This window comes from Kogia breviceps, chromosome 4 (assembly GCF_026419965.1).
Source record: "Kogia breviceps isolate mKogBre1 chromosome 4, mKogBre1 haplotype 1, whole genome shotgun sequence".
Classification (NCBI taxonomy): Eukaryota; Metazoa; Chordata; class Mammalia; order Artiodactyla; family Physeteridae; genus Kogia; species Kogia breviceps.
The window spans coordinates 169,840,809-169,853,734 of NC_081313.1; the positions used below are offsets into that span (position 1 = coordinate 169,840,809).

General features: G+C 49.2%; 1 protein-coding gene and 1 non-coding gene across 3 annotated transcripts in view; one reads left to right on the forward strand and one right to left on the reverse strand.

Moving 5' to 3' along the window:
• MYO9B (myosin IXB) overlaps nt 1-12,926 on the forward strand; it is an 88,679-nt gene that overhangs the window by 42,361 nt on the left and 33,392 nt on the right. For both annotated transcript variants that reach the window (XM_067032417.1, XM_067032418.1), the window contains exons 3-8: nt 919-1,013; nt 6,412-6,474; nt 6,946-7,045; nt 7,311-7,411; nt 9,327-9,456; nt 12,567-12,656. In XM_067032417.1, the coding sequence (XP_066888518.1) occupies nt 919-1,013; nt 6,412-6,474; nt 6,946-7,045; nt 7,311-7,411; nt 9,327-9,456; nt 12,567-12,656 (579 nt within the window). The remainder of the gene's footprint in view (nt 1-918; nt 1,014-6,411; nt 6,475-6,945; nt 7,046-7,310; nt 7,412-9,326; nt 9,457-12,566; nt 12,657-12,926) is intronic.
• Nucleotides 5,508-5,580, reverse strand: TRNAR-CCU (transfer RNA arginine (anticodon CCU)). The gene has a single exon. It is a non-coding gene; the product is annotated as a tRNA-Arg (tRNA).

Genomic DNA, 12,926 nt, shown 5'->3' on the forward strand with positions numbered 1-12,926 from the left:
GGAGGATGGGGAGGGACTGCCCATGGGGACGGGTCTCCTTTTGGGGTGACGGAAATGGTCTGGAACTAGATAGAGGTGATGGTTGCACAACATCGTGAATGTGCTAAATGTCACTGAAGTGTTCACTTTTTAAAACTTAGTTTTATGTTATGCCAGTTTTACCCCAATTTAAAAAAAAAAAAAAATTTGCAGTGAACCAGCTTGTCATCCCACGGAATTGCAGGACCCCTGCAGCCTGGGACCTGTCCCCACGCCTGCTCCCTCACACTACAGGTGTCCAGCCTGGAGCCCGTATCAACCCAGGGCCTAGCAAACTCCTTCTGGAAGTCAATATTCTGGATAATAAATATTTTCGGCTTTGCAGGCCAGATGGTCGCTGTCACAGCTACCCTGCCATCACGGCACAAAAGCAGTTGTGGACAATCAGTAAATGAACGGTCCTGACTGTGTGCCGACACACTTCATTTATGGATACTGACATGGGAATAGGATTTTTACATGGCAGGGAATATTACTCATCTTGGGGTTTTTTGTTTTTTGGGGTTTGGGGGGGGGGCGTTTTTTGAAACCATTTACAAATGTAATAAAGCACTCTTGGCTGTCAGGCAATACAAAGACCTGCAGTGGACTGGATTTGGCCCACAGGCCGGAGTTTGCTACGTGGACATTTATTACTGAAAAAGAATTCTGACGATTGGCATTTCTAACGTCAGGACTTAAAACTTGAACCCCTCCCACACCCCCAAACACAGAGATAAAGAGTAAGCCCGTGGGATGCACTGGGGCTACCTAGCTTTCTGTTCTGAAGTTCTCACCTGGAGTCTCCCCGTGACTTCCAGGGAGCCCCCAGGCTCCAGGCTGAGGCCTGTAGAAACTTCATCCTCACAACCTGAAAACCTGCTTTTGTTTTCCTCCCAGGCTTTCGGGAATGCTAAAACGGCTCACAACAACAATTCCAGCCGATTTGGGAAATTCATCCAGGTCAACTACCTGGAGAGCGGCATCGTGAGAGGGTGAGTCTGTAGCCACCCAGGCTGTGCACTCAGCCCTCGGCCTGAGGTCCTGAGCTTCCCTGCGGCAGGGTGCCAGGACTGAGCCAGCAGAGAGCTGGGTGCTGAAATCGTGGGCTGGCAGGCATTTGTGAATCGTACAGGGAAGCAAGTGTGATTTTCAGTCGTTGATGTGAAAGTTTGAGCTGTGGGTCGAGGTGAGGGTGTGGGTGGGTGGGGGAGGGGCGGCACCTCCGTAACCCACCCTACCTTCCCCAGGGCAACCCCGTGGGCCCAGGCACCCACGGAGTAAATATAATGAGCTAGAGGTCCTAGCATGATAGAGTTTGCCAAGAACAGGCAAGGGCACGCCACAGGTGCCCTGGTCTTGATGTTTCTAATTCAGTGGGTCTAAGGATGCCACAGGGAGAGTTGATGTGGACTCTGGCGTTTGCCAAACATGCCCCTTTAGCTAGAAGGAGATGTGATGCTGGCTAGCAAAGTGAGGCAGTTGTCCAGGGAAGTACTCAAAGCAGGTGGGTGGGTGAGAGAGAGGGTATGTAGATTGATGGATGGATTCATGGGTGGGTGGGTGGATGGATGGGTGCGTGGAAAAATGGATAGATGGATGGATGGATGGATGGATGGATGGGTGGGTAGATTCATGGATGGGTGGACGGATGAATAGATTCATGGATGGATGGATGGACTCATTGGTGGATGGGTAGATTCATGAGAGGATGGTGGGTAGACTGATGCATTTGGATGGACAGATGGATGGGTAGGTGGATGAGTCCATAGGTGGTAACTGGATTGTGAAGTTGACTGCCTGGTGGAAGTTAAAACACGTCTACATTTTGTGCCAGAAATGTGAGTTCCTTAGGTGAGGGCACAGTTAAATTCAACTAAATGTGTAATGTTGAAATTGTGTTCCAAAAAAAAAAGAAAGAAAGAAATTGTGTTCATTTACACTCTGTGCAATGGTTATACTAATGAAAATATCTGACAGCTTTATGCAATGAGTTAATGTTACAAGGAATTATCTATTTTGTCATAATGTCATTTCAGAATTTAATACTATAGGATTTTTTTTTTCTTTAAGAAAATTATATTCTGGGTAGTTTCAAGTAGTTAAAAAAATGTAATTGTGATTTAACACTGCATAGGGTTTTGGATATTTTTCTAACAGGCAAAGGTCTTATGAGCCAGGAAAACTATTTCACAGTGGGAAAAAAAAAGGCTTTTCGGCACAGTCCATTGCCTGGTGACTCGAAGGAACCCACCCCCTCCACATTCTTTTTTTTTTTTTTTTTTTTTCCCTTCCACATTCTGATGTGAGGGTCTGCAGTGGCAGTGGGATTTGCGAAGGCTCCAGGTGATGTCCTGAGCAGCAGGATAAGAAGCCTTACGTGTTAGACGTGGGGAGACCCGAGCAACAGGCTCCTGGAGGCCGTGGGAAGGCACCGGTGTTTCAGGAAGGGAGAGATCCTCCAGGACTTCAGAGTATCAGGTTCTTCTGTCCATCTAAACCTAACTGACGATTGTTTCAGTTGATGGTGCCTGTTCAAGACGAGGACAGAATTCTTATTTTCCCCAATCCTTCAGTCTCTGGCGTCTTTCCTTTTTCCCACTGCCTGGGCTCTGATGGGCAGGATTGCAGGAGAGAGACCCTCAGAGTAAACGCAGCATCTGCTCTGGCCCCTTAGCCCTCAGGGACACTTGGAAGTGGGCCTCAGCCCCCCATGAGCTGTCCAGTGGTCCCTTCCCGACTACTGCTGGGCCCAGCTTGGCATCTGCATGGGCAGAGCCACCCTCCTGTTCCCACCTGCCCCACAGGTTTCAGCCCTTTCTCCACAAAGACCCTCACTCATTTTATTTTATTTTATTCTATTCTCATCTACTGTAATCTACTCTATGCTGCGCTGCGTGGCTTGCAGGATCTTAGTTCCCCGACCAGGGGTTGAACCCGGGCCCTGGCAATGAAAGCGCTGAGTCCTGACCACTGGACCGCCAGGGAGTTCCCCCTCACTCCTTATTTTAAATCTGCTTTTCTCCCATGGGTCCATATTTTGCACAGCTGTATCTGCCACATTGCAGAGCCTCTGATCAGCAGGAAAAGCCCAGCATATCTTACTGGGTAGAGGACACAGAAGCAAACTGTTTCTTTAGTTCCAGTGGCTCCTTGGGAGCAGAGACGCCAAAAGGCTGCACATGTTTTCCTGGGTCCCAGGCTGGCTCTGCAGGCCAGAAGCCAGAGCCTTTGCTGCCAGTGGGCACCGCTCCCCGCCTTCTCCGCCCCGATCGCTCCTTCCTGCGTTCTCCATTTTCATGTCCTGTGGCTACTGAAACAAAGTACCACAAACCGATTGGCTCAAAACAATAGTTTATTCTCTCACAGTTCTGGAGGTCAGAAGTCCAAGATCAAGGTGTGGGCAGGGCCACACTCCCTCCAGAGGCTCTAGGGGTGGATGTCTCCTGGCCTCTTCCAGCTTCTGGGGGATCCAGGCATCCTTGGCTAGTGGCCACATCACCCCAATCTCTGCCGCTGTCTTCACGTGGTCTTCTCCCCTGAGTCTCTCTGTGATCTCCTCTTCTGTCTTTTGGGACACTTGTCCTTGGATTTAGGGCCCATCTGGACCATGGAGGAAGATCTGATCTCCAGATCCTTTGCTGAATTACACCTGCAAAGACCTTTTTTTCACAGTCACAGTCACATGTTCCAGGTAGACATGTCTTCTGGGGGCCACCATTCGATCCAGCACACCAGCAGGGCCGGCCCGCAGGGCTGGCCCTCAGCTAAGTGTCCAGCCTATCCCACCTCAGCTCCTGTCAGGCTCAGGGCCACTGTGGCCCTGGGTGGCTGGATCTCATAGACCAGCTTCAGAGTCCTATCTATGGCCTCAGATTCAGGAAAGGAAGTCCTGCCTCGGCCCTTGACTGTGTCCTGCCCACACTCCGAGGAGGGAGGTACACTTCCTGTCCAGGGAGCAGCTGCCGCCAGCTCATAAGGAGCAGACCCAGACCCGGTTCTGCTTTGGGGCAGGTGACACTTCTCGATGCCACTTCCTGCTGAGGCCAAGGGTCAGGGACAGTCCACATCTTCCCCCAGTTCCCCAATTTGCAAGGCCTTGTCTTCCTGTGGGCTCAAGGGCTCAGTGCCAGCGGGATCCTTGGCTCCCTCAAGACCCCTGTAGGGGCCTAGGCTCCCAGAATTATCAGCAAAGGGGAGGGGCTATGGCCAGTCAAATGACAGCTCAGTGCCCCTGAGGGGTCGCTGTCCTCCCCCATATGCCGACACAGTACAGGGAATCGGCTACAGACTGAGTTGAAAACGTGAGTCTAGGAGCAGACGCAGCCTCCTCCCCCAGGAAACCAAACTGCTGAGAACTACAAGTTACTGGCCAGTGGAAGGAATGGAAGAAAATACGGGTTTGAGAGAAGAGACAACACAGGCTGAGCCCTTGGAAACCCACCCATGCAGGTTGTGTGTGTGCATGCGTCTGTGCAAGGCTGCAGACAGAAGACTGCCGTCCGGTGAGAGAGGCGGGCAGCATCCGGCAGGCCCTGGACCAGGGGCCCGACCCTGCCACCCCTCGGGCACCAGCTTCCTCTTCTGTGTAACAAGATGGGTTCAGATGAGGGTGACCTGCAGACCTGTACAGCTCACACACGTGGTGATAGTGGATCCTGTGAGAGGCAGGGCCACTGCCAGGCTCGGGTCCCTCCTGTGGGGTCCCGAGCAATGTGTGGCCTCTCCCAATTTTTAGCACCTCATCCGGTCCATCGGTGGGAGCCACAGTGCCCAACCCGGGGGACATTTAAATCCACATCATTGAATCCCTGCAAAACAGTGCCTAGAACCTTGTAGTAGATCTCCAAGGAATGTTCGATGTCTCCGTTAGCATTGAGGATGTGGCCGCAGACAAGCCTTATTCCTGCCCCAGAGCCCACATAGCCTCGTGGACCCAGGTCCTTCAGATGTCCACCAACTGATAAACAGATAAGCAAAATGTGGTGTGCCTGTACGCTCAGACTATTATTCAGCCATAAAGAAGAATGAAGTTCTGATTCCCGCTACAGTGTGGCTGAATCTCAGAATCATTGGGCCGAGTGAAAGGAAGCAGAGACAATATTCGGTTAACCCTTCAATGCAAGGGGTTAGTCGAAAATCCAAAAGACTACTTAGAGTTGGTCCTCTGTATCTGAGGTTCCTCCAAATCCACGGTTCCTACGTACCTGTTTCCACATCCATGGATTGAACCAACCTCAGATCACGTAGGACTGTAGCATTTACTATTGAAAAAAATCCACGTATAAGCGGACCCACGGTTCAAACCTGTGTTATTCAAGTGTCAGCTGTACTGTACATACTGAATCTTTTTTTCTTATTTATTTATTTTGGCTGTGCTGGTTCTTTGTTGCGCACGCAGGCTTCTCCAGTTGCGGCACGCAGGCTCTAGAGCACACAGGCTCAGTAGTTGTGGTGCGAGGGCTTAGTTGCGGTATGTGGGATCTTAGTTCCCTGACCAGGGATCGAACCTGGGCCCCCTGCATTAGGAGCACAGAGTCCTAACCACTGGACCACCAGGGAAATACCCTATTTTTTTTTTATTTCTAGAAAATCCAAACTAATCTTTAGGGGTTGGTCAGTGGCTGCTTGGGGGTGGGTGGCAGGGAGAAATGACAAAGGGCCCACAGAGACTTCTCAGGGTGATGGATGTGTTCACTATCTTGGTCATGGTGGTGGACTCACCGGGATTTGCATGTGTCACAACTCATCCAGTCACACACTATAAGTCTATTGTGCATCAATTATGCCTAATAAAGCTATTTTTGAAAATTATGTGAAAGGACCCAGTCAAAACTCACCCCGTTGCGTGCTTTGAGTATGTACAGTTTATCGTGTATCAATCATCAATCAAGTTGTTTCAAAAAGAATAGAAAAGTGAATCCATTATCTTGTATTTCGATTTTCAATTAGAGAAACATTTCATGGCTGGGGAGATGGTGGGAGCAGGGTTCAACCTTCCAGTGTTATTAGTGGGCACATGGGTCCAATCGTTTCAATTCCTGCCACCTGTGGGGCGTCCTGCATGATGCCAGGTTGGGCTTCCATACAGCTGTCATCCCACATCTGGTCTGGAGGGCAGAAGTGGCCAGCCTAGGTTCCTTATTTTTATAGATGGTAGTCATAGGGCGAGGCACATTTATGATGATTGTATTTACCTTTAGAGTAAGATTTTCAACATTTAGGTTGCTTGTTTACCACACTCAAGGTGATTACCTTTAGATCCCTGTGTATACCGTGGGTCCAGGGATGTTAATCTTCAGCTGGCTTTTCCATGGTAACAAATCACTCTTGTTCTTCAAGGAAACAGTATTAACGTGTAACACTTGTCCTTCTTTTTCCTCTTGATGACAGAGCTGTTGTCGAAAAGTACCTGCTTGAAAAATCTCGCCTGGTCTCTCAAGAGAAGGATGAGAGGTAGGGGGATATTTCCTTGGTGATCCATCACATCTGCCTTCTTCCCTATGAAGGAGAGAAGCAGATGTCCTGAGATGGGGGAAATCTACAGGAGGCCATGGCGGATCTCCTGGGAGCGTTAGCTTTGCCACCTTCTTGTGCCTCTCCGGGGCTTTTACTGGAGTAGGTGCTCAGATGTCTGCCAGAATGTGGTTAGGTTAGAAGCATCTCTGATCCACCAGTGAGCAAGACATATGCCCACCGCCTGAGAAATCTACTCGCTGGAGAAGCTCCTGGTTTGATTTTGGGTTTTTTGTTGTTGTTTTTTTCTTAAGACTTCATAAGAATCGACTTATTGTCTCAAATTTGTACATAGTCGAGCTGCTGTTTCCTCCCTGGCCTGGTCTCCAAAGCAATATTAGTAGTGGTTTGAAGAGTAGCTGTCCCTCTGCCTCCAAAAACAACTTTTTTTCTCCTAATTTTGACCTACAGGAACTACCATGTGTTTTATTATTTGTTACTTGGCGTCAGCGAGGAAGAGCGTCAGGAATTTCAGCTCAAGCAACCTGAAGATTATTTCTACCTCAACCAGGTAAACAGCCCCAAGACCCAACCATAAACGCAGCCTCTGTTCCCCACGGGCTCTTTACGCGCTGCTGGGAGGTCAGAGGCCGTCCGCCTTGGCCCTTTCTAGCCCCCAAACCGACTCCAAGGAGGCCCAGAGGGGGGCGGCATAAAGGACCCCATTCATTCCCCACGTCCTGGGCCGTACCCCATCAGTTCCAGCCAAAATCATCCTCGCACGCCACCCTCACCAGCCCAGAAGTACCCAGAGCACTGCTGACCTTGTTTTTCAGCATAACTTGAAGATTGAAGATGGGGAGGACCTCAAGCACGACTTTGAAAGACTCAAGCAGGCCATGGAGATGGTGGGCTTCCTCCCTGCCACCAAGAAGCAGTAAGTGGGTGGGCCCAGCCACCCTGCCATCTCCCACACAGGCACCCCTGGGGCTTACCACTCACTTTGAGATGTGACCCACCCCCTCGTAGGAGCCTCACTAAGGAGAGAAGTGCAGTGACGGGATGCTCGTCATTAGCCATTGGGAGATGCCAATTAAAACCACAGGGCTTTTCATCATTTTTAAATCTTTTTTTTTTCTTTTTTTTGGCTGCATCACTTGGCTTGTGGGATCTTAGTTCCCCGACCAGGGATCGAATCCGGGCCCTCGGCGGCAGTAAAAGCACGGAGTCCTAACCACTGGACCGCCAGGGAATTCCTCCATCATTTAAAAATCTTAAGCCCCACATTAACAGACTAATTAACAGATTCCGTTAATTAGCAGAAAACTACACTATCTCAGTAGATGAAGAAAGAAATCTAATAAAATAAAATTTACTCAGGTATATTTACCCAAAAAAACAAAAAACCACAGGGCTTTTGCCCAACAGTGTGGGTATACGTCACAGTACGGAGCCGTACACTTAAAAATGGTCAAGGAAGCAAATTTTATATGATGTGTATTTGACCACAATTAAAAATTGTTTTAATTCTTCAAAACCACACAGGGTGTTCTCCACACCTGCCCGGGCGACCAGGATACCCAGAGGGAACATCTCTGCCGAGCATGGTGCTAGGGGGGCACGAATGGGGCCAATTGCTGTGGACAAGCACTTGGCAGTTTCTATTACAGATGCGTGTACACAACCAAATGCATACATTTGGTCACCCAGTGACACACACATGAAGGCACACAGCGGCCTTGTTTATAACAGCCCCCAAACCTGGAAACCCTCCCAAATGCCCACCAACCAGAGATTAAATAAATAAACACATTGTGATATATCCCTGCAGGGGTCAGCAAACTTTCTGGAGAGGGACAGATAGTAAATATTCTCAGCTTCGTGGGCCACGTGGTCTCTGTGGCATGTCCTTCTTTGCATTCTGTTTTCTTTCTTAATGACCCTTTAAAAATTGAAGAACCGTTCCTCCCCACCACCCCACCCAGCGGGATCTTAGTTCCCTGACCAGGGATTGAACCCGCGCCCTCGGCAGTGAAAGTGCAGACCACCAGGAATTCGCTTAAGCACCGTTCTTAGCTAAGGGGCTGTACAAAAATGGGACCCCAGTTTGCTGGCTACCTGGACAACCCCACACACAGCAGTGGTTCTCACTGGGGCCCCCACTTCCACCCCCAGGGGACACTTGGCCTTGCCTGGAGACATTTTGGAGTGTCACACTGCAGGGGTGGGAGGGGGGCCGGGTAGGTAGAAGCCAGGGGCCAGCAGTGCGGAGGCTGAGAAGTGCTGGTCGGCAGCATTAAGAGGGGACAGTGCTACACACGGTAACACGCGCGGCTCCCCCATCTCACACCTTTTCAGTAAGAGGCCAGATGCAGGTACACGTGATTTCACCGAAGTCAGGTTCACAGACGGTGTTAGATGTCAGGACAGTGGTTCCTCTGTGGGGCTGGTTCCAGGGCCTGAAATGTTCTATTCCTTGGTCTGAGTGCCAGTTACAGGTATCTGTACATTTTGTGACACTTCATCAAAACTCTATACTTGGGGAATTGTGTGCTTTTTTTTGTTTTGTGGGGTTTTTATTTGTATGCATGTTATGCCTCTATAACCACAACCCCAACACCACTACCACCACCAAAAAAAAAAATAGAGATATGTGCCTCCCAAGTCCTATTCCACAAAGAGAGTCCCCAGTGGAGGATTGGACATCTTTGGGATTTCATGTGTTCTGACTGGAATTGCTGGTTTTACGAATTCAGCCTCGTTCACTGGAAACTTGGGCCCAGTTCACTGGAAACTATTGCCGTCTCACGACTGGGGAAGGTGCCCCGACCTAGGTTCCTTCTCTCCCCCAGGATCTTTTCCATCCTCTCGGCCATCCTGTATCTGGGCAACGTCACTTACAAGAAGAAAGCCACGGGCCGAGACGAAGGCTTGGAGGTCGGGCCCCCCGCGGCGCTGGACACACTGTCACAGCTCCTGAAGGTACTGCCCCCTGTCCTCAGCCACAGCAGCCACCGAGGCCCAGAACTTCCTTCACTGACTGCGCTTCTGTAAACTGGGGCCTGTCTGCCTGCTTCCTCCCCCCACCATCTCTGCTGTGTCCCTAACTCATTTCCTTTTTTTTTTTTTTTTTTTAATTGGGGTATAACGAACATACGACATTATTTTAGTTTCAGGTACACAACATAATGATTCGGTATCTGTATATGTTGCAAAATGATCACCGCAGTAAGTCTAGTTACATTCGTCACCCTAGGTGGCTACAAGGTTTTCTTTTCTCTTGTGATGAGAACTTCTAAGGTCTACTCTCTTAGCAACTTTCAATTATGCAATACGGTAACGTTAGTCACAGTTGCCATGCTGTACACTACTTCCCCATGACTTATTTTATAACCAGAAGTTTGTGCCTTTTGACCACCTTCACACATTTTGCCCATCCTGCATCTCTGGCAGCCACCATTCTGTTCTCTGTATCTATGAGCTTGGGGGGGAGTTGGGGGTTGCTTTTCATTTTTTAAAATTCCATATATAAGTGAGAGATTTTTTCCATTATAGGTTATTAAAAGATATTGAGTATAGTTCCCCTTGCTATACGCTATACAGTTGGTTGTCTTTTATATATAGTAGTGTGTATACTTTATTTTTTTATTATTATTATTATTTTTTTTTTGGCTGCGTTGGGTCTTCGTTGCTGCACACGGGCTCTTCTCTGGTTGCGGCGAGCAGGGGCTACTCTTCGTTGCGGTGGCTCGGGCTTCTCATTGCGGTGGCTTCTCTTGTTGCGGAGCACGGGCTCTAGGCGTGTGGGCTTTAGTTGTGGCTCGTGGGCTCCAGAGTGCAGGCTCAGTACTTGTGGTGCACGGGCTTAGTTGCTCTGCAGCATGTGGGCTTTTCCCAGACCAGGGCTCAAACCTGTGTCCCCTGCATTGGCGGGCGAATTCTTAACCACTGCACCACCAGGGAAGCCCCATAGTGTGTATACTTTAATCCCAAACACCTAATTTATCCCTCGCCCCACCCTTTCCCCTTTGGTAACCATAAGTTTGTTTTCTGTGTCTGTGATTCTTTTCTCTCTTGTAAATAAGTTTGTATCATTTTTTTAAATTATTTTTTATTTTTTTTTTATTTTTGGTTGCATCAGTTTTTAGTTGCGGCATGTGGGATCTTCATTGTGGCATGCGGGTTCTTCCTTGTGGCGCGTGGGCTTCTCTCTAGTTGTGGAGTGTGGGTTTTCTCTCTCTAGTTGTGGCATGTGGGCTCAGTAGTTGTGGCTCATGGGCTTAGTTGCCCCATGGCACGTGGGACCTTAGTTCCCTGACCAGGGATCGAACCCGCATCTCCTGCATTGGAAGGCAGATTCTTTACCACTGGACCACCAGGGAAGGCCCTGTATCCTTTTTTTTTAGATTCCACATATAAGTGATATCATATGATATTTATCTTTCTCCGTCTGACTTACTTCACTTAGAATGATAGTCTCTAAGTCCATCCATGTTGCTGCAAATGGCATTATTTCATTCTTTTTTATGGCTGAGTAATATTCAATTCTGTATATGTGCCACATCTTCTTTATCCATTCATCTGTTGACGGACACTTGGATTGCTTCCATGTCTCGGCTATTGTAAATAGTGCTGCTGTGAACATTGGCGTATAGGTATCTTTTTGACCCTTCCTCATTTCAGAAGGACTCCCTCTGGGGCTCTCCCATCTCAGCCCCTCACTTGAAAGGCTCTTCAAAATTATCGTTTATATATATATATAAAACTGAATCACTTTGCTGTACACCTGAAACTAACATAATATTGTAAATCAACTATACTTCAATTTTTTAAAAAAATCATCTTTTGATCAGCGAGGTCATCTTGTGATTGGACCATCCCCTCATCCGCTTGTCCTCAACCCCAGGAGCACTGGGCAGTGTCTGGTGTGGTTTGGGGGGTACTACTGTCATCTGGTGGATGGAGGCCAGGGATGCTATTTGACATAATGGAATGCACAAGACAGTCCCCCTACAGCAAAGAATGATCCAGCCCCAAATACCTGTGGTGCTGAGGCTGTTTTTTTTTTTTTTTTTTTTTTTTTTTTTTTTTTTTTTTTTGTGGTACGCGGGCCTCTCACTGTTGTGGCCTCTCCCGCTGCGGAGCACAGGCTCCGGACGCGCAGGCTCGGCGGCCATGGCTCACGGGCCCAGCCGCTCAGCGGCATGTGGTGTCTTCCCGGACCGGGGCACGAACCCGCGTACCCTGCATCGGCAGGCGGACTCTCAACCACTGCGCCACCAGGGAAGCCCCCATCTATGGCTCTTAAAGTGCACCTGCGTCAGGGAGCCCCAGCTCCTGTTGTGATCATGAGGATGAGTGAGCACGTCTGCTGGGAGACCGGGGCTGCTCTGCTGCCCCAACACTTGACTTCTCATCGATGGGACTCGGCAGTCGGGGAGAGCCAGGCCCCTTGCCCAGCCCCTGCACCCAGGCCGGGACCCCAGTCCAACAGCGACAGCTTTTAACACAGGTCGCCAGGCAGCACCTGGGCCCGAGGCCCACAGTGACACCCAGGCCTGTGTGACCACACTGCCGGGGCCATCGAGCAAGCCTGTGGGTGGCGATAATTTTGAGACACACCAGGCGTAGCACACACTGTGGGTGGGCAGCCCTGAGGGTGGGCTTTGGGCCCACTTCCCGGCCCAGCTGCTGGGCGTCCTTCTCCCTCCCTTCCCACGCCTTGCCTCAGTGACACAAGGATCCAGTCCATGAGCTCTCCAACTTTCCTCCCCTTCTCTATCTCTCTTTTTTATTGATTTATTTAATTAATTAATTGATTATTTTAACTGAAGCACTGTTGGTTTACAATGCTGTGTTAGTTTCTGGTGTATAGCAAAGTGATTCATATATATATGTGTGTTTGTGTGTGCGTATGAATATATATTTAGATTCTTTTCCATTATAGGTTATTACAAGATATTGAATATAGTTCACTGTGCTATACAGTAGGACCTTGTTTATCTATTTTATATAAAAATAGTAGTGTGTATCTGTTAATCCCAAGCTTCTAATTTATGCCTCCCCACCCCCACCCCTTTACCCTGAAACAGGTGAAGCGAGAAATCTTAGTGGAAGTTCTGACCAAAAGAAAAACAGTGACCTCCAATGACAAACTCATCCTTCCCTATAGTCTCAGCGAGGTGAGTGCTGCCCTGGGCTTCCATGAGGTGCCAGGCCCGAAAACATGAGTGCTCAGGGCAGAGGGGGAGTCCTTCGGGAACAGCTGGCACGGGTAGTCTTTTTCCTGCCCCTAAAGTGACAGCGGAGAACCCAGGCGACACTCTGGTTTTCATGTGAGCTCAGGTGTGGCGCAAAGCAGCCTATACAGCTCGAAGGCCAGAGCCGGGGCCACATGTGTGGTGTCTATGTGTAGCTGCTCAGCGGGCACACTGGTTCTCACCAGCAGAGGA